Source organism: Alligator mississippiensis, chromosome 1 (genome assembly GCF_030867095.1).
Source record: "Alligator mississippiensis isolate rAllMis1 chromosome 1, rAllMis1, whole genome shotgun sequence".
NCBI lineage: Eukaryota > Metazoa > Chordata > Crocodylia > Alligatoridae > Alligator > Alligator mississippiensis.
Genome location: NC_081824.1, coordinates 31,344,284 through 31,371,810, shown reverse-complemented (window position 1 = coordinate 31,371,810; position 27,527 = coordinate 31,344,284). Strand labels below are relative to the sequence as shown.

Here is a 27,527-nt window from a genome sequence, read left to right as displayed (position 1 = left end):
GCAGTGGTTCTCAAACTTTTTAGACTGGAGGCACCCATTGGAAAATGTTAGCTCTTGGTTTTTGCTTGGTTTTTTTTTGTTTGTTTTTACTATAGGGAATTAATAGAGCAATTCTTCTGTTGCAAAGAATTTGGACTGTGACAGGTCAGAAGTTTTTAACACTGTGGATTCCTACTTGAAATGTCTGTCTGCTTGTACACGTGACGGGGGGTTTAGTTCTCCCTAAGTTGAAGTGGTGGGTTTTTGTTTTTAATTCATAGATATTAGGGTCGGGAGGGACCTCAACAAATTGAGTCTGACCCTGGGCAGGAAAGAGCTCTGGGGTCAGATGACCCCAGCCAGGTGCTTGTCCAGTCTCCTGTTAAAGACCCATAAGGGTCTAATTGTGTTGATTAAAAACCCACCACTTCAATTTAGGGACTTGCATCACAGTTACGGAGGAGTGACAGCCCTCCATCAGCTCACCCCTCCCTCCCCGCCACTACGATGGACAGGCTGTACCAGAAAAGAAAAAGCAGTGAGGGGCCTAATCCTTCTTTTTCTTCTTCTTCCCCTGGAGCCCACCCACCTCTCCCACAGCTGGAGGGTGAACTGCCAGCAGGCCCTGGGTTGCAGGGGGCCCTGGTCTTTTCCTCTACAGTGGTGAACCCACTGATGGCACCTGCTTGCTAGCACCCTGCCCAGGCAGTCCCAGGGTACACTGCCACCACCACAGAGGGAAAGACTGGGGCCCCCTGCAGCTCAGGGGCTACACAACCCAGAGGTAGGTCACGTGGGCAGGCTTCGCTGAGAAAACACAAAAAGAAAACAGTGGTGAGGGACTTGATACTTAAAATTTAAAAAAATGGGGGGGCGGTGCAGTGCTTCCCTCTGTGGCAGTGGCACCACCCTGGGGCTGCCTGGGTGGGGTGCTAGCTGCACAGGTATTGCCCCAGGTCGCAGGCAGCACCCACCGGATCCAACGGGGAGTGGGGCGCTGGAAGCCTGGGTGTGCTTGGGGAAGCTTGGGCTTGGCAGGCTTCCAGCGCCCCATGTACTATCCCCACTGCCTTCCCATCTCCTGGGACAACTTCAAAATGGGCTGGCTTGCTCCTGGGGCAATGCAGGAGGGTGGCTGGTTGTGCTGGCGGCCAAAGAAGGCAGAGGGGGCAGTGCACAATGCACAGTGTGCTGGAAGTGCACCAAGCCTGAGTTTCCCTGAGCGTGCCTGGGCTTCCAGTGCCCCTGCACAGTCCTCACCACCTTCTCCAGATGTGTCATTACAATTTGTTATGTAGCAAAGTAAAATGCATCAGATGCGTCTTACTTTGCTATGTAACAAAGTCACTTAAAGTGAAATATGCCACTGCACTTGTACAGCGTGACAAAATTAAAACAAAATACGTTGCTGCTGGTGTATATGATGATGCCATTAAAACGGTACAAAAGGGCAGTTAACCCGCTTTAAAGGCCAATTTCATCACAGGTACAAGCACCCTCTATGTTTATTATGTAAGAGGACAGCACTGGATGTGGTATACCTTGACTTTAGCAAGGCTTTTGACATCATTTCCCATGACATTCTTTTTAACAAGTAAAGATGAAAGTACAGATTAGATGAAAGTACTGTAAAGGTGGATCTATAACTGGTTGGATCAATTATATATCATTGAGTAGTCCTCAATGTCTAGTTGGGAGGAGGTTTCAAGTGAGGTTCCTCAGGAGTCTGTCCTGGGTGCAATATTTTTCAACATCTTCATTAATAATTTAGATGATGGGATTGACTGCATGCTTAGCAGATTTGCTGATGACACCAAGTGGGTGGAATTGTGGACATGCTGGAGGGCAGTGGTAAGATCCAGAATGACCTAGATAAACTAGAGAAATGGTCTGTAGTCAATGAGATGAGATTCAACAAGGGCAAAGGCAAAGTCTTGCTCTTGGGATGGAATATCCACATGTACAAATACAGACTGGGGAATGACCGTCTGGGCTGCCATACAGCAGAGGAGGACCTAGGGGTTATGGTGGACCACAAGGTGAACATGAGGCAATAAAGTGCTCTTACAATCCAGGCTGCTGTTAGCTTTTTTTTTGCATTAACAGGAGTGCCACTTGCAAATCATGGGAAGTGATTATTCTACTCTATTCAGCATTGGTGAGGCCTCATCTGAGGTTACTGTGTCCAGTTTTGGGCCCCATACTTCAAGAAGTGTGGACAGATTGGAAAGCGCTCAGCAGAGAGTGACAAAAAAGTTAGAGGCCTGGGAAGCATAACTTAAGGCTTGAAAGAACTAGGGCTGTTCACTCTGGAGAAGAGAATACTGAATGGGGATTTGATAATTGTCTTCAGATATCTGAAGGGTGATAATAAGGAGAATAGAGATGTTTTTCTCTGTGGCTGTAGGGGACAGGACTAGGATCAACGGCTACAAACTTCAGGAGAGGATATTTAGGTGGGAGATTAGGGGGAACTTTTTTGACTATGAGGGTGATCAGGAATTGGAACAGGATATCAAGAGAAGTTGTAGAATCTCCATCCTTGCAGGTTTTGAAGACCAGGTTGGACCTGGGATGCCCGATCTGGTCTATGAGCCAGATCAAGTCTTCAGCACCACATCATCCAGCCCACGGGCCTCCCTTTGGGCTTGGAAATTTGGTAGCAAGAGTGGTGGTACTGCTTCCATGTTGCCAAATCTCTGGACTTGCTACAGATGCATCACAAGCAGGTTCAGGGAGGTGATCCTTCCCCTCTATGTGGCACTGGTCTGGCCACAGTTGGAGTACTGTGTCCAGTTCTGGGTGCTGCACTTCAAGAGGGATGTGGCTAACCTTGAGAGGGTCCAGAGGAGGGCCACACACATGGTCAGGGAGCAACAGGCCAGGCCCTACAAAGATAGACTAAAGGGCCTGAATCTATTCAGCCTCCACAAGAGAAGACTGAGAGGGGATCTGGTGGCCATCTATAAACTCACTAGGGGGAAACAGCAGAAAATAGGTGAGGCTCTGTTCCCCCAGGTACCACCTGGGATAATGAGGAATAACAGTCACAAATTGATTGAGAGCAGGTTCAGGCTTGATATCAGGGAAGTATTACTTTATGGTTAGGGCTGCCAGGCTCTGGAATGGGCTCCTGAGGGAGGTGGTATTCTCCCCTACCTTGGGGGTCTTCAAGAGGAAGTTGGATAGATATCTGGCTGGGGTATTATGATCCCAGCACTAGTTCCTGCCCAGGGCAGGGGGGTCGGACTTGATGATCTGTTAAGGTCCCTTCCGACCCTAGAAACTATGAAACTATGGAGCCCCAAGTCTTGCACACTGGATTTTGTTCCTGATCCCAGTGTGTAGGAGTAGGTGGTGCTGGCCCCCATGACCCAATCTTGGGACATGAGGGATGGGGTGGGAACAGTGCTGAGCCACTGGGACTTAGTCTCAGCACTAGAGGTGAGAGGGCATGGTACCAAGGTCCAATCCCAGCATGTGGGACAAGGGCAGGGTGTCAGGCTTTAGCAACCAGTCTGACCCACAGAGGGGCCCTGCACCACTCATCTGACCTGTGGTGCCAGAAGATTGAGCACCACTGGGTTAGACAGGCATTTGGCTGGGATGGTGTGGTGAAGGATGATCCAGAAGGGGGCTGGACTAGATGACCTTGTGAGGTCCCTTCCAGCACTATTTTTCTGTGATCCTATGTTTGCACCTAAAAGTGTTAACATTGTATAGCACTCTTGAAAAGGATGTCAGGGCACCTTGGTTGAGAATCAGATTGTCAGAAACATTATAACCTGGGGTGGACAAAATATGGCCTGTGGGCCAGATCTGGCTTGCCAGGCACTTTCATCTAGCCCATGGGCACCCACCAACAAACTGTACCCTTCCCAACCCTTTCACCCATGAGGGTGGGAGCAATAGGGTATGCCCACGTATACATACCCTATAGCATCTTGCTCCCACCCTTGTGGGCAGAAGGGCCTGGCCCAGCCAGCAGCAGCTTCCAGGAGGGGCTGGTTCTGCTGCTGTTGCAGCTGCTGGGGGGGGGGGGGGGGGGGGGGGGGCGGTGGCGGTGCACCTGCTTGGCTTCTCCCATGCCCTGCTTACTAGGGGCAGCAGGTAGCGGGGCAAGGGGGAGCTGCATCTGGGTGAGGGCAGGGGCTGGTGCTGGGGGCATCATGGAGCCTGTACCTGAGGGGGAAGCAGAAGTACAAAGCTCAGGTGGGCAGGTTGTGTGTGAGGGAGGGTGGGGGGGACCCTCACACTCCCCCATATGGTTCACAGCCCTCACTGCTAGCAGCAGCAGGAGGAGGGGGCACTCAGGGTTCTCATGCCCTGCATAGGTACTGGTGCCTGACAGTGCGCAGCTCTAACCAGCACTGAGCGTGAGGGTGAGGAGCGTAGCCTACCTGGCCCGTCTCTATCACGAGGGCTCCATGTGGTGTGCCAGCACTTACCCGGCACCAAGGGAAGCCCTGTGCTGGAGCTGGCTGCCCTCCCCACCACCTGCTGCACAGGCCATGGGAATGGAAGGAGCACTACCCCTTGCTTCCTTGCAGAGGCTGGGAACCTGCATGACAGGGGTTGGCAAGTGATAGAGGCAGGCTAGCCAGGCTGCGCTCTTCACCCCCACGTGCAGCACAGGCTAGAGCCACACACTACCAGGCGCCAGCATGGGGCACAAGTGCCCCAAGCACCCCTGCCTGCTGCTGCTGGGACAGCAGGGCAGGGTGCATCATGGTGGGGAGCAGGGAGTGTGTGGGGTCCCTGCACCCCCACCACCATCCCTCACACCCATACCTTGCCCCTGTAACCCCCCCCATATACACATCCCCAACATACCTCCCACCCACCATACTCACATACCCCCCCCCACACACGCACACAAAGACTTTATTTCTGAGTTATTATGCAATCCCCTCTATATACAGTATGCAAACACAAATCATGACATATTTTTTGTAATAAAATTAAAATATGTTATAGTAGGCGTTTGACTTTTAGTGTATGATTTGGTTTGATTCTGCTTTCAAGATGGCAGTCATCCCCTCCCAAAAAGAATATTTGGGGGGCGGGGGAAGGGGAGAAACTACCATCAGGGCCTTAAGGGTGGGACTTCTGGTCCCATTATGGTGACTGGGGGGATGGGGCAACTGTCAAAGGGTGGAGCAAAGGCTGTGGAAGGTGGGGCTAATGGGGCTTAGCCCTCCCCCCAAAGCAGGGCACAGCAGTGGGGCCACAAGGCAGCCCAGCCATAGCTGGGGTGGGGAGGGGCTGGGCTGGGCTGCTTTCAGGGCAGGCGCTGGCAGTGCTGAGAGTGGGGTTATGGGGGGGCTACAGCCACCCCAAAATTCACCTTTGCCCCCCCAAAACTCCCCTCCCAGCGCTACCACCACCTGCCCCGAGCGCAGTGCAGCCCAACTCCCCCTCCAGGAAGATCTCGTCCCCAGCCCATAGCCCACCCTCATCCTACATGCATATCCCAGGCACACGGCTCCCATGTCCTCCCCAAGTGGCCAGGTGCCCTGTGGACAAGCCATTTGCAGCTCTGTCCTGCACCCCGCCCTGGCTGTGCAGGGCCTGCCTCTGTCCCAGCCCCACTTCCTCCCTTGCTGCTGGGGCGGGGGGTGGAGGTGGGCAGATAGAGGCCCCAGCAGTGAGGGGAGAGAGCAGGGCACAGGCAGGATATGGGGCTGGGGTGAGTGGGTTCTGCCTGTGCCCCACTCCCTCCCTCACCACTGGGGCCTTTGTCTGAGTGCCCCGTTCCCCATGGCCTTTCCCCCACAGACTTAACTGCTGTGGGGGGGGGGGGGGGTATGCGCACACATGCTCAGCCCCACCCAAAATATTTTTTTTTCTTCTTCTGCCTCGACAGCTCATCAGAACTCGTTAAGTGGCCTTCCAAGCAAATAATTGTCCGTCCCTGTTCTAACCTGTTGTTCTCTTTCTGAGTTTTTTGCAACCAAAGAATTGCTGTATTTATTTTTTCCGTGGTCACAAAACAGTAAAAGTTAATGGCTGTTTTTTTTCCTTGGGGTTTCTTAAGTCTGAAATGATTGAGTCTTCTATGTAGGACTTCTATATTATTAGGACTCTGAGATTATTAATCTCAAGGAAACATTTAAATTGTTTTATATAATGAAAACTTGATGAGCTGAACAGTCTCTTATATCTAACTACCCATTATAGGTCTTTATTTGAACTATAGTGTTTCTTCCCTTGTCTGATATCCAGATCTGTACTTATTTTAGATTAGTCATACACCAGCTGCATTCATAACAGGTCAAGTAAATTTAGAGGCTAAGCTGAACAAATATAACATGGACATATTGCATAAGTTGCACATGACACCTGTGTAAAAAACCTGCCTCTTTATGTTCAGCTGCTTATGAAATATTTTGTATGAATATTTTCCCTCATCTCATAGAACTAGAATTTCCAAAATGGTTTGGTTTTGGCATTAAGTAGGTTTTTCTGCTATGCAGAGGAAGTGTTGTGTGTGGCCTTTGTGTTTTTTTAAAGAAGTGCAGTCTACTTAATTGCCTGATGAGTTCCAAATAGTTGATCTTCTTGGAAAATCTAAGTTCAAATGTTGTCCTCTGTGAGCAAACAAGATGCCAGTAATTGATAGCTACTGGACTTGAATTATTTCAATGAATTTAGGAAGGTCCCTTGTGATTTTTCACATAGGCCACTACTGAAATTGAGGGAGAAAAATGTTTCTGGTTACTTTCTGTAAAGTTTGATTTTTTTGATTTTTTTTTTAAGCTTTCTAGTAGCTAGTTAACATATAGACTACTCTGTTTAAAGTGCCAAAAAGGAGAGTGAGTAGGTTTCACCATCTTTTCTGAATGCCTTGTACCAAAACTTGTTTTTCCTTCAGAATTGGTGTTTGGTTAATCCTTTGCTTTTGGACTTTAGTTTGGATACAGAATAGTCCACTGTTTTTTGCATCAAATCTGCTTGTACCATTGTTGAGATCACCCTCTTTTTGACACGCACACCATTTTAATGCTAATTATAATATTAATACTTAGAATTGTGGAAACCTCATTTTCTTCATTTCAGTATTTCAAGTAGCTGAAAGATCTAGCAAAGGCTGAAATCAGTGGGCCTAGAAATGTACTCTGTCATGTCACGTAAGCAGGGTGACTATAAGGAAATCCTCAACACCTAGGACATTCATCTAGAACAGGGGCAGGCAATTATTTCAGGCAGAGGGCTACTTACTGAGTTTTGGCAAGCCATTGAAGGCCGCATGACAGGCAGCTGGGGCAGCTAAATATTAATTTTCTAAATTTTTTAGGGGACCCACATGCCGGATAGAATGGCCTGGCAGGCCGCATCCAGCCCACGTTTTGTCCACCCCTGATCTAGGATGCCTGGGACACTGCCTTCCCCCCCAACTTCCTCTGTGCTCTCATAAATTAGCAGGGGCAAGGTGGCATGTTGGGCAGGCAGTGGTGCCTGCCTGCCCACCTGCAAGGTGCTCTGCACTGCTCTGACTCCTGGCCAGACTGCACCCTGTGCTCCTGCATTTCCAAGGACGCCCATTATAGTTCTCAACAGCCAGCCAGGACCGGCCTCTGATGTCTGTGACTGTCGTGGCTAAACCGGGACATATGGTCACCCTACACATAACCATGATGGGAACAAAAATGAAGACTTTTCTTTTTGACACTTCTGACTCTCCTCACTAATGCTTCTATGGAATCATTCATCTTTGTAGCTTAATACATCTCCTTGAAGCTTCATGACTTTTTACCTGTACATCCTGTGTTGAGCTTCTCAGACCTAAATTCATTCTGGAATTGCTTTTCTGATTTATATTAATAAAGGTTTTCTCTGCAAGTGGAGAGGATTTTCCTACTGTGTCCTTCTTATCCTGGAAGACTTTGTGGAGTGAAAATCTGGGCAATACTGGCTGGATAGCCTTCTGGGAAATTACAACTTCCTTAAAAAATTTGTTTGCTAGTAAACAGGCAGCAGTGGGGCTTATGGTGTTAAGAAAATTTTCTAGTAGAAAGTTTGATGAAGGATTAAACCTGGTTATTTTGTTAGAGGTTATTGATGCAACATTTGGTCATTCTTTTGATAGGAAATACAAGTACAGAACTTATTGATAACGGGAAATCTTCAGGACATGCATGACGTTTTTCACAAGATGTTCAAAATCAAGTTGAGAACAGTGTGTAATTCTTGCCTTGAAGCAACTATCTTTAAGCATATAGTTGATTTAATCTAATGGACACTTGGTTGTGCAAGATTAAATGAGCATGGTATTTCCTGTTCGATTTCCCTCTGTATTCTTTATTGGAAGGGTCTTTTTCTATCACTTTCATGTTCTTGGTTTCCAACTAATACAAGTGGCAAACTTGTTCCAAAACCCAAATAAATCTACATGCTAACATTTTTCAAGTACTGATCTAATTGGCTAATGTAATTACATTGCAATCACTTTAATAATAACATGGGAACCAACTAAAATGAATTAGAGTAGAAAAAGAAAAGCTGTCTATAATAATTTATTTATATATTTATGACAGATTTTGATTATTTAGCTGTAGGAAAGGTGCACAGTAGTGTAGTAGAACCTGTGTTATCCAGAACTATTGGAAAGCATTGGCAAAAGTTTTCAGAGAAGCAGGATAGCTGATCTAGTAGACTTTGAAATCTGTACCTCCCTGCTGCTCAGTATCCCCAGCGCCCACTGGCTCAGTAGCAGGAAGAGGTGGCATTTATGGTCTCTACTGGGAAATCCTGTATGCAGTGAAGATGATGGTAGGAGAGGCTTAGTAAATCTAGAGACATAATTGAACACTGTCAGCCCAGGTGTGGTCAGATGCACTTATGCTTTAATTTTAGTCTTCTTGTCAGTTTACTACTTCCTCTTTGAATCCCTTTGTCAGTCATTTGTTTTAACAGATTGGATTAGATTTCTGGTACTTCTCCTTGGTTCCTTATCAAGTTCTAATACAATAGAAAATGGAAATAACTAAAATGCAGAGCTATAAGTGTTTCTTTAGGTTATCAGATTCAGTGAGATTTGATTGATCGCATTTGATTTTGTTTCTTTCTCATTTAGTACAAAAATAGAGAAGGAGAAAAAGGAGCATGCTAAACTACATGGAATGATCCGCACAGAAATAAGTGGAGCTGAAATTGCAGAAGAGATGGAGAAAGAAAGGAGGTTCTTTCAGCTACAGATGTGTGAGGTAAGATTTAACATTGAATACAAATGTTCCACTATACTTCAAAAAGGGACACTTTGAGAAAAAACGCATCCTTGCCTTTTAGCAGCTGTTGTGCTTGAGGGAAAGATCTACCATATTATTTGATTTAGGATTTTAAAATAAACCTCACCATTCTGACCTGCTAGCTTTGCAAAGAATTTTAGGTTCTTTGTTGATTTTTACATATTGATACACTGTAGATAACTAAATGTATAACTTAGTCAATTGCTTTGAGTTGAAGGATCAGTTGCTTTGCAGTGTCAATGAACTCCAAATAATTTTAAGGTGCAGAGGATTCTCTCATTTGTTCCCTTAAAAATCTTGTCTACCATATCTTTAGGTTTGTATTTGAAAAAAATAAGGCCATTAGGAATGGATTCCAGTTACCTTTTCATATTCTTAAGGAAGTTGCTACCAGTAACGTTGTTTTATAATTATGCAGCATTTGACAGTTGTTTTTAAATACAGTATTTTTTCCTTTTGGATTTGCGCAGCAGGGTGATAGCCTTTAAAACCCTATGTAAGCATTCAGGCCTCTTCTGCTGAGTCACTTCAGGCTTCAGTCCAAAGGTGCCTCCTTTACTTTGGTTGGAGCTAATTTGATCCAGATACCAAACTCACTCGGCTACAGTTGCCCTGACTATCAGTGTACGGATTTAGTATGCAAGTCTTTGATAATTCAGGGTTCTCATCTCTATAAAGAGTGTAAGAGAGATCTTTCAAAATTAGTAAAGGGTTTGGATTGCTAATTCTCATCAATATTAAAAGGGAATTAAGTGATCAAATCCCTTTTAATTCCCTTTAACAGTATTAGGCATAGTACAAGGTAATGATCCTACTGTTCCTGCAACATTGGAAAATTCTAGGAAGAAGGTTCTTATTTACAGGTCCTACCTTGGAGACTTAAAGCTTCCTTGAGCCTCTTTCATTGTAAGAAGTTTAAAATATTTTATGTTAAGGTTGCTGGATATGTTGATCCAGTCACCTTAATGTGCTTGTTTCCCTTGAATAATCGCATTAAAAATACAGCATTGAAAAATCTGCTTGAATACAGTGATATTTTAGTATATTTTATTTTAATCATTCTGAAAGGATGAAATATTGCAGGTACTCATGGGAGACTGCATTCATTTGGAGGTTCTTAGTAAGCTGTAGGCTTCTTCACTTGCAGGTCACCAATTTGAATTCTGCCTTGCTTGGTAGGAATTAAAAATTGTTCCTATTGAATACATATTGGTGGATCCTGCACAAGAGTTCAGTAAGGCCCAGTTCTGGCTCCTGTGTCTCAAATTTGCCACCATTCTCTGTATTAAACTCTTAAGTTCTTTTGAGCTGTGTTGGTTTCTGGCTTTGGGCTTGTGCAGTGCCTTTCACAGAAGGTTCCTGATCATGACAAGGTTTCTAGCAAGTGTTCCTTCCAAAGGCCCCAGACTTGTGAAACTTGTGAAAACTGGCCTCATGATTCACAGGGGGAACTCAAAAATCAAAATAAAAAGCAAAGACACTTTAAACAAAAACAAACAAAAAAATAAAACAATTGTGGGGCAATAGTGATGCCCTTTTGCATGCAACCACATTTACTGCCAGACCGTTGTGTTTTAGAGATGAGCCTTGGGCCAGATTCTCTCACATGAGGGATGCAAGTGAACTTGGGGACCTAAGCGTGACTCTATTCCCGTCTCCTTCAGTCCCTGCAAAACAGTTAACACAAAAGATGGGAGGGCCTTGCTTCTTATCACTCTTTTGTAACCAGTGTTCCCTCTCAGGAGTAGCAGTCCATGAGCGTGCTGCCTCGGTCTGCTGTGGGACGCTTACCGAAGGGGGCCAGAGCCAAGAGGCTGGGGCTGGGGCCAGGGGCTGGAGCTGGGAGCTGGAGGCTGGAGCCGGGGGTCCACCGGCTCCGGGGAAGTGCTCTGCTCCCCCGCATCAGGGCTAGGGAGTGGAGCACTTCCCCGGAACCAGCAGAGCCTGCACCAGCCTCCATCCCTGCCTTGCCTCACCTGGGGGAGGAGCCACTGCCTGCCCCAGTGAGGCTCTGCTGGCTCCGTGACACTGTTCTGCTCCCCAGCCCTGACGCCAAGTGCCTCCTCGCTCCCTGAGGCCATGCGGGGGAGCAGAGCAGTGTCCTGGAGCCGGCGGAGCCTCACTGGGCTAGGCAGTGGCTCCTCCCCCAGGTGAGGCAAGGCAGGGATGGAGGCTGGTGCAGGGAGCTGGCTCTGGGGAAGTGCTCCACTCCCCGGTCCTGATCCGGGGGAGTGGAACACTTCCCCGGTGCCAGCCAGGCTCCCACCCACACCTCGCCTAGGAGCTGACCTTCAGCTCCTCTCCTGGTGCGCAGCCTTGAAAAGGCTGTGCGCAGCCACACTTTTAGTTGTGCACGGCTGCGCATCTTAGAGGGAACCTTGTTTGTAACTCAGTCTTAAGGGTAAGATCATGGTGTGTTATGAAAACAGATGTATTATCAAGAACTTAAACAGGGTGAAATAGAATCAAACTGAAGTGTCCCTTACATTTCCTGTGAATCTGACTTGCAGTAGGCCTGAAAAATTTGAAATACCAAAATTTTAACTTCATCATAGTCAAGTATTCTAACTGGGTATTGAGACCTAGCACTGACACCAGTTGCTTGTGTGAAGCCCTGAAATTTCCCTTCACCGTGCTCAAAGTTTTCAGGTTCTCTCAATGTGCTGTTTCTGGGGAGATTTAAATTAGGTTGAAAATAAACTTCAAGGGTCTTATCACACTATGAAGCAGCAAATAGTGTGTCACTAATTTTATTTCTGTTAATTATGTTTTAATAGTACCTGCTGAAAGTCAATGAAATCAAGATTAAAAAAGGAGTTGATTTGCTTCAGAACCTGATCAAGTATTTCCATGCACAATGCAAGTAAGTTTGATTACACAACCTCTTAAACAATATTTTGCATTTTCCTGGTGGTAACAATTATTTTTCTAAAAATATTTTCCTGCATCTTAGATCTAAGAATCAGTTGTACAAATTTAGCGCTAGTATTTTTGACAAACTGGTTTGGCCTAATAGATAAATTACTGTTTATTTGCTATGTTACTTAACATGAAATGAGGCATTAGATGGATCTCATACTATGGCATGTATTTGGCATGTTCAGTAATATGTCTAGATTGGTCTACTGGCTGTCTGATCTTTCAGAATGTTTCTGGCAATAAGTTAAATTACTTTTGCTCTACAAACATAAATAGGGTAAACAACAGGGGAAAATTGTTTTGAGAGAATGGCTTTATCTCCAGCTCAATGGAGAACTTCTAAAATAAACACAGAAGACCTCATTAGACAACTGAACTTGGTTGATTGGGTTTTTTGACGGATCTGTTATATAACAATAAACTCATTGCTATAAAGTGAGCAACAAGTATCACCTGTTTACAATGATAAATAGACCTATCTTCCAAGCATTCTGTTGGGTTGTCTAAAAGTAATCTTTCTACACTATTAATACTGACAAATCAGTTTCATGGCTAATCTGTGTCATTCATGTGTATTTTGCTTTTCATTGAGCTTGAACAATAAAAAAAAAACCTTGTTGTTTTCCCATCTGGTTTCCAATGCTGTAGTGTTTATGCTCTGAACATTTCAGAGAAAGGTTTAAGTTGTGTGTGGTGCAGTTTTCTTCAAAAATATTGAACACACTTATCTTCTAAAAAAAAAAAAAAAAGGAGAATTAAGAACTGGAACATATAGCAAAATAAATGCGACTCTGCTTGCTATGCACATGCTCAGGCTGGCTTCATATCAAAACCTTGACAAATGCTTGAGTCTCTGAATAACAAATGGATCTTCCTTTCTTTAGGAAGGTCCTTGTAAGATATAGACCTTTAAAATTATAATTTTTTTTTGTATATATAAATGCTGTTGCCAATCTAAAACAAAATCTGGTCTATTTTGGGCTTTGAGAAAAGGTAGGGAGGAGGAAGGAAGTCCACAGTTGAGGTTAGGGAAAGTTTTTTTTATAGTGTGTCATATCCAGGGATCCTGTTTTTCTTTGATTTAAAAAAAAAAAAATCCCCAATTTTCATATTAAAAAACCCCCCAAATCCACATTTTTCTATGATAAAAATGAAACACCACTCTGTGTGTGTGTGTGTGTGTGTGTGTGTGTGTGTGTTGGGGGGGGTGTTCATTTTAGTCATGGAAAAAATGTAGATTTTTAGTTACTTTTTTCTATGAAAATTGGGGATTTTTTTAATAGGAGAAAAGCAGAATTCTGGATATCATTTTCAGCGTGATGTTTTGAAGGTACTTATAGATTGTAAGAATGAGTTTATAAAGTGATGGAATTGTGGGTGTGGAACTGGTGAATTGGTTAAAGCTGCATGAAAAATGAGTATGTCCTGCAGTCTTGCTGTTTGTCACGGATACCACTTTTGTGTTTTATGGAGTCTGTGTGCATATACCTTTTTCAGTGTCAACAGTGTCTCTCTTCAGTGAAGTGTTTGTGACAGAAAAGACTGAAAAGATCAAACATTTTAAACTAATTCTAACCAGAATGTTTCCTTTCTGCATTGCTCCCCACGCACAAAAGTTTCTTTCAGGATGGATTGAAAGCAGTTGAAAGTCTCAAGCCTTCAATTGAGATGCTCTCAACAGATCTTCATACAGTAAGTAGTAACCTGCTATGTTGTTGGTGTAAAGATGGCTTACTAAAGAAATAAAAATCTTTCTGGTGAAGATGTATTGAGTAGCTTCACAAGGTTCTTTGGGTAGATGTGATACTTTTTATTAGACCAACTAAATAGTTGGAAAAATTGTTCTTTGCAAGCTTTCGGGCACAAACACCCTTCTTCAGGCATAGGAAGAGTTTGCTGCTGTCTTGGGCACTCTCCCGGGTGGAATAGAAGCCAATATGCAAAATGCAGGTCTGTGAAAATGCAAATGTGTGGCAGTGAGGATAAGAAGGAATGGGAGACAATAGGTGTGAGACGGGTAGAATGCAGCTGGTAAAATGCAGACAGGTTACCTGGGGTTATCTGAAGGCAGGCAGGTTATAGTGTGCCATAAATCCAATGCCTATATTTAGTCTGTGATTTTTTTGTATCTGGTAGATTTATGAAATAAAGCTCATAGGCTCATCTATGACAGGTGTTTTGTAAATTCCCTTTGAGGATTAGAACTGAGAGATTGGAGAGAGAGTGGTTGTCTTGTGAGAAGTGTGTACCCACAGGTAATTGGGTTTTTTGTCTGACAGTTTTCCAGTGTGTGTTTATTCTTGTATGCAGCTGTTTTTTGTTTTTTTGTACATATTTTCCATCAGGGCATTGTATTACATTTCTGGAGGTGCAGGTATAGGATCCAGGAATGGTGATGGTTCTGATGTGGGGTGTAGTTGTTGTGGGAGTGGTGGAGATGTGTTGGCAGGTTTTACATTCTTTATCCCAGCATGGTCTGGATCCATTCATTGTGCTTTGAACTGTAAGAAGTTTGCTTCTGATGATGAGGTTAGTGAGGTTTGGTGCTTGTTTAAAGGCTAGGATGGGTGGTTCTGGAAAGATCTCTTTAAGAATTGTGTTGTTGTCTAGTATGGGTTGCAATTGTTTGAGGATCTTCTGTATAGGTTCAAGGGAAGGATGGTATGTCATAACCAATGGTGTGTAGGGGTGCACTGATTAAAGATTTTTTTTGTCCGATACTGATGGCCGATTATTAACCAGCCATATCAGTGGATACTTATCCGATTGCCCGTTATGCAGCCTGACAGTTGAAGAGCAGCATCCAGTCAATAAGTCTGTCGGGGGAGAAGGGGCATGGGAGGGCAGATCGAGGCCCTCATGGTAAGGGACAGAATGGGGCTGGGGCAGCGGTGGGAGCTGTCCAGCCAGGGCTGAGCAGGGCACAGGATGGAGCTGGAGGCAGCTCATGCAGGGGGCACGGGGAGGGGAAATGGCTCCCTGCTTTTACACCCCCCCCCACCCCAGGGAAGACATGTAACCCACCCCCATAGCCCCTCCCCCATAATCTCCTCCTTCCAGTGCCACTGCCGCCCACTCTGTCCACACCTGCCTTGAGTTTAACCCCAGCCCAGCCCCTCCCACTGGGAAGAGGCTGGCATAGTCCCTAGCCCTGAGCCCACAGTGGGTAGCCCCCCTCACCCTGCACACAGATCCAGGGGCATATGCCTCCCCAGGGGGTGCATGCATTAGTGGGGAGCCTATCCCCTGCACTTCCTGATGAACTGCCCACGGTTCTGTCCTGCACCCTGCCCCAACTGGGCAGTGCCTGACCCGGCCCCATTCTCTCCCTCACTGTGGGGGCCTTGATCTGCCCATTCCCATGACCCTTCCCTTCCTTACACCCCTTCCCTCTACACACTTACCAGTAGATGCTGCTTTCCAAATTTCCAGGCTTAATTTCTGGCCACATGCATGCTGCAGTTGCTCACATGCGTACGGCATTTATTGGTGACATTATTGGCTACATAAGCTAAAAAAAAGCCAATTGCCAATAATGTCAATGTTCCTTTTATCGGTGCTGATCATATATGGACCAATATATCAGTGCACCTCTAATAGTGTGCAATTTGTGGGGATTTTCTTTTTGTACTGCAGCAAATCTTCACGTGATATCCGAGGTTGCTCTTTCACAAGTATGATCTATCTCTCTGGAGGAATGTTCTTGTTGGGTGAAATCCCTTTTGAGATTTGTGAGGTGACGATTGTGGGTATTCTCCTCAGTGCAAATTTGGTAGTACTGGAGGGCTTGGCTGTATATTGGAGCTTTCTTAATGCATTTAGGGTGATTGCTGGTTCTGTGTAGATATGTATGTTGGTCCATGGGTTTCTTGTATGTGGTGGTTTGTATTTTACCATTGTGGATATTAATCATAGCATCTAAAAAGGAAATATTGCCATGATTAATATGTAGAATGGTAAAATACAAACCACCATATACAAGAAACCCATGGACCAACATACATATCTACACAGAACCAGCAATCGCCCTAACTCAAACAACTGTAGACCAGAATGAACGCATACTAAAAATCTATCAAAAAGAAAAATACCAAATTACCTGTGGGTGCACACTTCTCACAAGACAACCATTCTCTCTCCAGTGTCTCAGTTCTAATCCTCAAAGGGAATTTACAAAACACCTTTCATAGATGAGCCTATGAACTTTACTTCATAAATCTACCAGGTACAAAAAATCAAGGACTAAATATAGACATTGGATTTATGGCGCATTATACCCTGCCTGCCATCTGATAACCCCAGGTACCCTGTCTGCATTTTTCCAGCTACATTCTATCACCAGTTCAACATTTCCCCTCCTACCACCTGCCTATCTCACACCTATTGTGTCTCAGGGCCTCTGATCCTCACTGCCACACATTTGCATTTTCACAGACCTGTATTTTGCATGTTGGCTTCTATTCACCTAGGAGAACATACAAAACACCAGCAGAGTCGTCCTATGCCTTAAGAAGGGTGTTTGTGCCCGAAAGTTTGCAAAGAACAATTTTCCCAACTATGTAGTTGGTCTAATAAAAGATATCACGTCTACCCAAAGAACTTTGCCTGTGTCGTTAGACCAACACGGCTACAACCAACAACCTTTGAGTAGCTTCAGCATTTTGTATTTTCAGGAATTTTCAGCTAGCCTGTAAAATAATCAGTTGTTTATACAGTAGAATCTGGATAATTGATAGGGTTAGGTTTCTTAGCTCAGGCAAAGATGAGGGTTTGAATCAACTAGGGGCATACACAGTGGTAGCAGGAGCTCTCTGGGACTGCTGAGGTGCTCTACTAATTGCAGCTTTTACTTCAAAGGAGTAGAGAAGCAGCACCATTTGAAAAGTGAAAGCCTGAGCAAAAAACTGCCCCATCTCCTTCATTGAACAGCTCCCACTGAATTCAGTGCATTGCCAAACACCCAGATAAAATAAACTGTGTTCTACTGTATTAATGTAGTATCTGGAAACCTTTGTCATAGACTCAGACCCCATCATGGTAGGTATTGCACATGCGCACAAGAAGTCTCTGCTCCAAAGAGTTTACAATTGAAGTGTAAAACAGGAGAGGGAGAGAATGCAGGAAGATGGGTAATAAAAGGAGACTCCATGTCAGTATCGGACAGCAGGACAGGCAGTGGTCTCTACATAACAGGAACCTAACCATTGTCAAGCTTTTGTACACAAAAAAAAGGAAACTAGCTGAACATATTTCAGGAAATCTGAAGCCAGTTAATCAACAAACTCTAAAGAAAACTGTTACTATAAATTAGTAACATACTGTTTTTTAACCTGTGTTTTGTCTGTTTCTGTCCTTCAGATCAAACAAGCCCAGGACGAGGAGAGAAAACAGCTAATACAGCTTAGAGATATTTTAAAATCAGCACTCCAAGTCGAGCAGAAAGAGGTGAGCATAAAAGGTGATTTACCTTAAAATATTATTTGTAAATACATTTCTAATTCAGTGATATTTAGAAAGTTGAATACAAACTTTTTTACCAGTCTTAAAATCTGCTCTTTGTTTTTGGTTAACTGGCTTATTTCTGTTTTGATGCTCATATTGGGTGCTTCTGACAGGGTTTTAAAAGAAGGAATCCTCGCAGATTTTGAATGAGAGCTTTTTATAAAAGGGTTTTTCCTCTCGTTTCCTAATATTAGAGATTGAATAGTGTATGCCATTCTGTAAACTGCAGGCAAATGCTTCTGTCACTCAAACTGAGAATCAAAATACATTGACAATAATCATAAACCCCAGCCAGTAGGGACCTCACATGGTAAATATATTTTATAACGCCAGTAAGAGTATTATAAAGTAAAATAACTCTGAACACATAAATACTTCCTGCCTCATCTGTAACAGTAGTAATGGCGCTTGGTATTCTGCTGCAAAACATCACTTTTCAAAGGTGTCAGAATGTTGAGTTAATTGAGTAATCTAATTGACTGAACAGTTTTTCTAATGGAAGAAAAATGTGATCCTCTCCATGTTAACTGGATTGCTCAACTAGATTCAAAATATACTGAAGGAGTGCTAGTCTGCAGCCTGTGGGTTGGATCTGTGCCTATTGTGATTGATTTATAATCTATTCCTGGATGTTAGGTCTACCAGTGGTTGAGATCTCAAGTGCTTTCTCTTATTTACACAAAATATTTCTCTCTTTCATTCTAGTGCTTGTTGGGTTAATTAATAAAATTGAAAGTATGTCACTTCTGCCCTTTCCAAGCTTCTCCTTTGAGAGAGAGAGAGAGAGAGATTATTGCTAAAATATGAAGGAATTTCTTCTAGATACTTAATTTATCTCTTTAAGTATGGCTGTGTATTTAGGCTTAATTCAGAAGCTGTGCTGTTCTGGATTCTAGACATGGCAAGCTTACCATGTTGACAGATCAGTAAGCAGTCTTTGATATTTTTGACTCAGCTGCTGTTGGCCTGCAAATTCGGGCAAGGTTGGAAGGATTTTTTAAACCCGAAAGCTTGCTTAAAAATATTTTTTCCAACTATTTAAGTTGTTCTAATCAAAGATATCAGATTCACCCAAAGAACCTTGTCTGGCAGGGTTGGATGGAGTTTTGCAAAGATAGCTTCAGTTCATGGCTTGTCTGCTTTACACAAACTCTTGTTCAGCATTTTGCAGTTTTTTCTGTCATCCCTTGTTTAATGTGTGTCTGCACCTGCCACTGGAGAAAAGAAAATAGGAAGACATTTTACACTTTACTGGCATCAGAATTCTGGTGCCTCAGAGCTGAAAGCTCCTTCGTTTGACAACTGACAAAAGAAGGAGCCTTACTTTTCAATTCCTTGCCAAAGTGAGCAGGGTAGAGTTTGCTTGTGAGTTCACTAAAGTTCAGCCCAGACAAGGCAGAGGTGATGATTTGGAGTTAAAAGAGATAATTAATTTAAAGGGTTATATCTGTCTTACCTTGTTGAGGTTCTTCTGGAACCCAGACGTCTTCTGACATTTCACAGGAGAATGCCGTTGCTCAACATCTACATTTAGATGACAGCCTGCAGCCTTTTTTCAATAAGTACAGTTTAAGATGTTGACCTTCAAGTATAAAGCCCTCCATGGTTCAGTCTTGGCTGTATTGAAGACGACCACTTTTCTTTAGGTTCTGGCTTATTGTTTGTGATCAACTGAGATGCATTCTCTTGCTAGTCATTCTTGTGGCTGAGATCTGGGAAGCTAAATGCAAGTGTGGAGAGCAAGAATACCAGCAAAATTTGCTTCTCCTTTGGGTCAGAGTTTTTGTCATTTGGGACATGTTGCACAATTTTAGTTTTCTCAAGGAGGGTGGCTTGAAGCAGGGTAAGTATCATTGTTATTAAGGAGGTAGTTTCCAGAGCACTCAATGAGCACATTTTACAAATCGAAAAATATGTAATCGTGAAATATAGATCATACAAATTTGTGTGCCCCAAAGTATAGGAAATACAGATTTTTGGGATTATGATTTTAATACTTAAAGATTTACAAGTCATCTTAAAATTTTCCAAAACAAAACATGTTGTTATGTTCTTAGTACAACAGTATTGCATCTTGCAAAAGGCATTAAAAGTATGGTTGCTTTTTAAAAATTATTTGAAAAACAAAGTTAACACAGGGAAGCCAGTCAACTCTAATATTTTATTGTACAGCCAACTAACAGTATTTCCATCTATTTCACTGAAATGTAATATCTTGTACTGTAACTAATTTTGTTTCCCTCCTAAAATGCATTTGCCTTATGTGACCGAAGTCTAGGAGAGTAAGTGATTCAGCTTTCTTATAAATAGCATGTGCATGTTTTCTAGTTGGATTTCAAGAAACTGGATTTTTCCACTTAAAAATGTTCATTTTGTCCATATGGAAAAACTGTTTGTTTTTCTTCTGTATTCTGTGAACTGCACAAAAAATATTAGTTTTTTTATGGGGAAAGAGAACTTGTGAATGCATGCCAATTTTAATAGACTATTTTTTCCATTAATTGGAAATCAAATCCAGTTGCTTGATTTGGTCTACCTAAGGCCTTTGAAAGATGGTTTTTATTTATATGATTTTTGTGTATGAATTAACACATGTTGTTTCTGTCCCTATTATGTTTTTGTTCTTTTTACACGTTCATAATGAATATTTTTTGTGACAGTAAACATTTCCCCATACCCATGAAGCTTTCCGTGTGTGTGCATGTGACGTGTGTGCACCTTGCCTGTTGCTTCTAATTTTTTTAACTGATCTTTAATTTGAAAAAAAAAATATATAATGCTTCAAGACCCAAGTACAAACCTTGAAATAATAACTTACCTAGAGTTAAACACAACCCTGTTAGACTGCATTGTAACTAAAGAACTTCAGAGATTGGAAACTAATTATTGGTCTATATTCATACACTGTTTAGGATTGAATTCTGCTAGATTACAGTAATGTTATATATTGATCATAGTTAGCCATTGACTCCTTCAGCACTACTGGAATCTGTTCTCAAGTCTTTATTGTGATAGCCTTACCTTAGGGGAATTTGGAGGGGCCTGCAATACCATAAGCTGCCGACTGTATGTGCAGACTGTAGAACAGTATAGTTTCTCAAACACATCAACAGAGATGATCCTGGGAAATCCAGGAAAACCTGGGTTCTTGAAAAGCTGTAGAAGATCAAGGAGAAGAACATTATAAGTAGAAGTAAATGGAGTAGTCGAAATCAACTGACTCATAGGCAGCATGAGCGTAATTGGTGCAACTGGCTAAAATCCTGGTGTTATTCACAGTTGTGGAAGGATCAGCTGCTGGAGATAACAATGACCTTTCTTGTTTTGGGGGGCATATGGGGATGGATTGAAAATGTAACTGCTGTTAATAATCCCTTTTATGTTAAAACAGCCATGCTTTGTGTTACAGAAGCCATCCCTTTTTAGGTCTTTTAAAATACAGTTAAAGTTCAGAATCAAACTCTGCACTGATGGTATGTGGAAAGCGAGCTGTTATTTGCCTGGCATATATTAAAATGGTAGAGAAGTTAGTTTCTCTTGTTTTCTTACATTCAAGTCATAGAGGTATTAGCTGAATTTTTCAGAATTACTTTAGTGGTATTGAATATTTTTATGGGACAGTGTCTTTACTGTTCTGTTTCTAAAAAGAACGTCAGATGTTTGCTATGCTATTCAGTTTGATTTAGAAGAAAGTCTTTTGTAACACCGTAGAAGTAATTTTAAGTGTGGTTATAGTCAGAGAAGTGACTCACTGTAAACATGCCATAATAGAATGACTCACTTGAAAGCTGATAAAGGGAACAAGGTTCAGTTTCTGGGGCTTGCATGCTTTAGGAAGTCCTGATCATTTTATGATTAAGATGTACTTAAAAACAACAAAACAAAACACGACCCTTATACTTCTGCTTCCCCTCACATATCTCCTCTTCGCCCACGATCCCACTCTTTCAGCTACCGTTTTTAGATGTTGCTTGTGTCCTATGATGAACTGCCATTTGTTTCCAATGGTAATGAGCATTATTCCTGCACTTTTCCTGCCACCAAATCTTGCCCTACAATGTGATCAGTGATGTATGAGCTCCTGAATGTAAGCAGTATACAAAGCAGAAATAAGGAAATAGATCATGCTGGGGCTCTGAATATGGAGAAGGCATGCTGAGGCAGACTGGAAGGATGTTAAGTGTGATGGTGACTTGTGATATGGCATCTTGTCTAGCAGGAACTAGAATGAAATCGTGAACCTATTTGTCACAAAGCTTAGGAAAAAAAACACCAGATGGTAACAGTTTTGGATGCTATTAACTTGGGCTGCATTTGAACTAATGACCTAGAAGAGATAAGCTCTCTATCCTGTTCACTAGTCCCATTTTTATTTTGATCAGGCAATAATGTTAATGCTTCTAAATGTTCTGCTAGTGCTAATGAATGTGTGGAAATATATGTCATCTGCAGTTGTTTCCTCTTCAGCTGAGATAAAGCAGGAAGGTTGTATTATTTGCTTCCCAATTAGCCAAACATAGAAATGGAGCGTAAACAACAGATGAAAAGGAGTGGGTGGAAGGGAGCGAAAGAGAGATTCTACAGAAAAAAGCAGCAAAACACTGGGGAATACAGGGGAATTCCAGTATTTGTAAGCTTTGGAGGTCATCTGAAACCTTTGGCTAAGTACAGACAGCCAAAAAGTCCGACGCTGAATCAATCCAGTCTTCGCAGGTTAGTCTAAACTACAGAGATTGAACTGGCAAGTAAGCAAACAGACATTCACTTTTGGTTCAGGAAATGCAGTCACATGCCTTCAGTGGCTCAAGCCAAAAGCTGGAGGGTGCTAGAGTGCAGCTCCAAGGCTTTTCCCCCCTCCCTGCTCGAGCGGAGGGAGAATGGCCAAGCCCCAGCCCAGAGCTATCTGGAGGGCCTGCAGGGATTGGTGGGGGGGAGTGCTTGCCAGGCTGAGGAGGGGGTGAGTGGGGAAAATGGTAGTGTCATTGAATTCATTAAATCTTGAATAAGAACAGTCCTTTCTCTGAAGCGAGCATGTATTGAACAGAAGGGAATGCCCCTGTGGAGTCCTGCTGGCTGTGATCACAGACTACAAATCCCAAAGGCACCTGGATGCAGGAAAAGGAAGTGATGAGCAACCCTGCAGAGTTCTGCAGTTGTGGATCTGGACTGCAAATCCCAGAGACTTTGGGGGCAGCAGGAAGAGGAAGTGAACACAGCCTATTATGAGATGCTGGGGGACTCTGATTTAACTTTAACCAGGAAGGGGTCTGGAACCGAAGTCTCATAAACCAGTTTGACCTAAATCAGTTAAGTCTGATTTATCTTAAACCAGTTTCAGCCACTTTGGAACTTCTTTGTGCACCAAGCTTCTGTTCTGTAATAGGTTTAGACTAGTTTCTGAAGACTTAAACCAATTTGTGTATAACTTCTGTCCCTAGCCTTTGAGATAGAGGGCTTGGGTAACTAAAATTAAGCTCTTGCAGAACTTCTAAGTATCTTAAGAGGAGAGCTCTGCACTTGCAAAAAGGCAGAAAGAAAAGGGGAGGGAATGTAACATTTGCAGGGCACAGTGAATCTGAAGCAGGAGAGAGCTGGCTGTAATCAGTGCCTCCCTGTTTTTGTTCGAGTACAAAGGTGGTACTCACATAATAAAAGTTTCTTCCTTTCTGAGAGAAGTAGCATGGCATCAGTGCCAATACTCGGAGCACATTGTGGGACATTTAGCTTTAACCTGAAAAAACCAGAACGTGTAGATAAGTTATTTTATGATTTGTAAACCTTAATGAAGAGTTTTAAAAAATCTGTCCTGGCTTTGGTATGTTCTTTTCCTGATTCAACCCTAAAAAACAGTGCTAGATTGAGGAACCAGTGTCTGATGCTGACATCAGCCAGCTTACAAATGCCCATGCTTTCCACCATTTGAAGGATGAAGGTGGGATACCTGGGTATCAAGAAATATTTTTATATGCTAGTAGACATGCTTTTGAGGTCAGTAAACTGCCAAGAAGCAGTCCTTAGGCACAGATGAGAATTTTTTTATACCCTGACCACTTTTATGCTTGGCAGCCAGATATGCTAAAACAAATAGTTCAACATCAAACAGTCTTGGATTAAGTCAGTCTTTACAAAAAGTAATTTCCTAAGTCCATTTGCACCTTTGGAGCATTGTATGTTTAATATAGTTTTGTCACTTTTACACTCAAGCAACCTAAACTTACGGTAATGTTCGCACAAAGAGTACATTTGAAACATGATATTGCATCTCTTTGGCAAATAAGAGTTTTATTAAATTAATAGGCTTATTTCTTAGATGATCAATTTATTCTTTTAACAGGTTTATGCTTAGATATTCCCAGAGATTCACTTAGGTGAGCTTTATTTCTCCATTTTTTTTCTCCCATGTTTTTATGCTCTGCCATATAACTGGGTGTGCATTGCTTATAAGTGGCTAAAACAGCACACAGGAAAACATTTTTTTTTTAATCAGAGCCAATGTAATTTCATGGATTGGCAAATCCCTTCTATAGGACTATGATTAATACAGCTTGAGACATCAGGTTCCTCATTACTAGAATATATTCTCCTCTTCTTTCTTCAGAAGATTAATGCTTGCCATTTGCAGGGTCAGCCTTCTGTTTTGTTTAGGGGCTAAGATACCAAATCAACTGAAAAATCATTTCAGGGTGTTGATCCAATTCTTATGACAGTAACCTCACCATTTTCCAACTGGTTGGGGGTATATGCCTAAATGATGCTGAAATATGGAAATCTCTAGAAAGCTGTGGCCCTGGGGGTGGCACAGCATGTTCTCTTTCAGGTTCACGTGTTCCTGAAACTATGAAACATCCAAAGCTCTCCACTAGTAACTCCCTCATCATATTCAGACAAAATTCCCATTTTCCTGTTGTCTTTGAATCATATTTTTTTTCCTTGAAGATAGGAAAGGGTTATAACAGTGCACTGGAAAGAACTATGATAGTTTGGCTCCTATTAACCTGTTATCAATTTGGGTCTGGGTATTGTTCTAGGTACTCCAGTCGCTGTCATTTTCTACATACTTCCTGAAATGCAGCAGTTCTGTATTCACATCTCCTTAAGTAGGAATGTAGCGTATTTACCCAAATCCAAGATGACCCTGAATTTGAGGTGACCTGGAAATTTTTAGATTCTGTACATGGAAAATGTATGCATTTGTTATGATTTTCATGTAGAGGATGTAATTATTGGGAGGCCATCTTAAATTAGTTGCAATAAGGTAGATGGTGGAGAGCCAGTGTGTGTGTCTGTGAGGGAGGAGAGGGTCAAACAGCTTGACTCCTGCATCTTCCACCCCACTCCCTGCCACCCCCTGCAGCCTCAGGTCCCTCTTCTCCCCCATCTCCTAGCTTCTGTGTCCATATGTCCTGTTTCTCCCCCACCCCACTGCAGCTGTGGCCCTGCTCCCACCTGAGGCATGGAGTATGTTTGCTCCAGCCTATAGTAGCAGGAGCAGTGGGGTTCTGCATTACTTAGAAACTGCTAGACAGTGTTCCACATGTTATCTACTGACCTGGCAGAGGACCACGTAAAATGTTAATACAGCCAAGATTTAAGACTAAGGATTGCTTGCTTTCTTTTTTTCTTTTAATGCTGGAGATTGCTCTGAGTTTGGCAGCAGTGAGTGGGTAGACAGAAGGCGTTTGAAGCATTTTTCCCAGTGGAGTGGGAAAGCTCTCATGTGCCTTAACCATTTAGATATTTCACTGAATGATCTGGCACAGATTCCTTAGGAAAACCTTCCTTCAATGAGTTTTATGGGAGGGTGCTACAAATAGCAGCATGCATTGGTGGCATAAACATAGTAATGTTTGCATAGGTTGGGGCAACTTTATTATCAGCTTAAAAGGAACGTAAGTGGTGGTGATGGTGAAGCCAAATAAAAATAAGTAAAGGAAACTGTTGAAGGTACAGTTCCTGGCTACTTTTTAAATATCTTTTCATTGCCTCTGGAATGCTTTTGTTCTTTAAGTTAGGCAAATGCATCTCAACATTTTTGGACACAAGGCAGCCTCCATAAATTTTGTGAATTGAGTGGCACCTAATTTAAAAAAACTAATTTATGTATTACAGTGCTTACCTCCTTGCAATGGAGGTGGTGGATCATTCGGGTAGGGACAAGCCTAAGCCTGTGTTTCTCTTGTCTGTTTATCTCCTCACACACAGGATCTGGTGGCACGCTGGTTGAGAATCATGGAGTTAGAAAAAGTACTTTATTTCATTTGGACTCTCTTGGATTAGTGATAGGACAGGAGGAAAAATCTGTGCGTCTTGTTAACAGAGATATTTTGTTTAAAATGTGTTTTTTCTTATCACTTAGGATTCTCAAATCCGTCAGAGCACAACTTACAGTTTACATCAGCCTCAGGGAAACAAAGAGCATGGCACTGAAAGAAATGGTAGTCTCTATAAGAAAAGTGATGGGTATGTATGTAAGACTAAATACATCCTGGGAAAAAGATTAACTCTTAGAAGGCTATATATAAATTTGGTATTAATTTTACTAAAACTTGAACCACTTTGTCTTTTTTTAAACCAGAATCAGAAAAGTGTGGCAGAAGAGGAAATGCTCAGTTAAAAATGGTTTTCTTACTATTTCCCATGGTACAGTAAGTATTTGTTTATAGTACTTTATGCATGTAGTTGGTTGCTAATACAAAAAGACAGGCTATGCTGTTCTATATTTGTCGTTAGGAATTAGCTAGATTCTTCATACAACATCTTAAATGGGACAGATGCATCTTTTTAAGGCAGTCTCAGAAAATTTCCATGAGAATCTAACAACCCAGGCACAAAATCTAAGAATTCCTCCTTCATGATTCACATCAGTGTTAATGGAAAAAAACATATATTTTACTTGTCTTTCCTCCCTCCCAGCACCTCACCATGGGTGACTAAATTTGTGCTAGGTTTTTTCTTTTAAACCACAAATGTTAACTTTTTTGAAAAGATATAGGAAGGGCTTTGCTTTAGAGATGGTTTCAAGCATAACTTTGGAACCTGCAAGACAGGATTTGCAGGCTTCTCTTAAGTAAGCTTTCCAAAAGAAGCAAGATTTGTTGCCATGTAGTTATTTGGTATGAAGGTGACTTTGCTGGGGTGAGGATAAAGGAGAGAAAATAAGAACTAGCTGAGGTCCACAGCCTTAAGAAACTAAAAGGAAAGGGAGTAAAAAAACCAAACCCTTTATCTTTCCTTGGTTGTTGGTTGTAGCCGTGTTGATTTAAGGACATAGGCAGACAAAGAACCTTGTCTACCTATTTACCTTTGCTAGAAATGTATGAAGGATCTGAATACGGTTAGCTAACAGAAGTATTTTCTTTGTCCACTGGGCAGAGAAAAAAGAAAACGAAAACTTATATTTCTGCTCTGTTAATATCACTCTAGGGCAGGGGTCAGCAACCCCCAGCACAATTGCTGAGTGTGGCGCACGAGTCCATTTTGCTCAACACGCCACCATCAGCCCCAGCTCTGGGTAGCTGCTGCCAAACACAGAGCCTGGGCTTCTTCCAGCAGGTGGCTGGGAAGCTACAAGCCCTGTTGCAAGCAGCCCGGGCTCTGTGGTTGGCAGCAACTACCCAGAGCTGGGGCTGGGTGCAGCAGGCAGGCTCCGGAGCCTGGCACAGCTGTTTGTAGCCAGCCTGGGCTCTGGGCAGCTGCAGCAAACAGCTGCACTGGGCTCCACAGCTCTGGCATCAGCTCTATGCTGGCAGTGACTGCACGTGCACCTCGGAGTGGACAGTGGGGATGGGGCCTGGCCCTGAGGCAGTGCAGCCCTCTCACTGTCTGCTGCAAGGTGCATGCACAGTCACTGCCAGCATGGAGCTGATGCCAGAGCTGTGG

At 42.9% G+C, this 27,527-nt stretch overlaps 1 protein-coding gene across 2 annotated transcripts in view; it reads left to right on the top strand.

The window, feature by feature from the left end:
• Positions 1–27,527, top strand: part of ASAP2 (ArfGAP with SH3 domain, ankyrin repeat and PH domain 2) — a 159,814-nt gene that overhangs the window by 84,263 nt on the left and 48,024 nt on the right. For both annotated transcript variants that reach the window (XM_014597309.3, XM_014597308.3), the window contains exons 6-11: positions 9,056–9,185; positions 12,005–12,090; positions 13,763–13,838; positions 17,505–17,591; positions 26,005–26,108; positions 26,224–26,293. In XM_014597309.3, the coding sequence (XP_014452795.1) occupies positions 9,056–9,185; positions 12,005–12,090; positions 13,763–13,838; positions 17,505–17,591; positions 26,005–26,108; positions 26,224–26,293 (553 nt within the window). The remainder of the gene's footprint in view (positions 1–9,055; positions 9,186–12,004; positions 12,091–13,762; positions 13,839–17,504; positions 17,592–26,004; positions 26,109–26,223; positions 26,294–27,527) is intronic.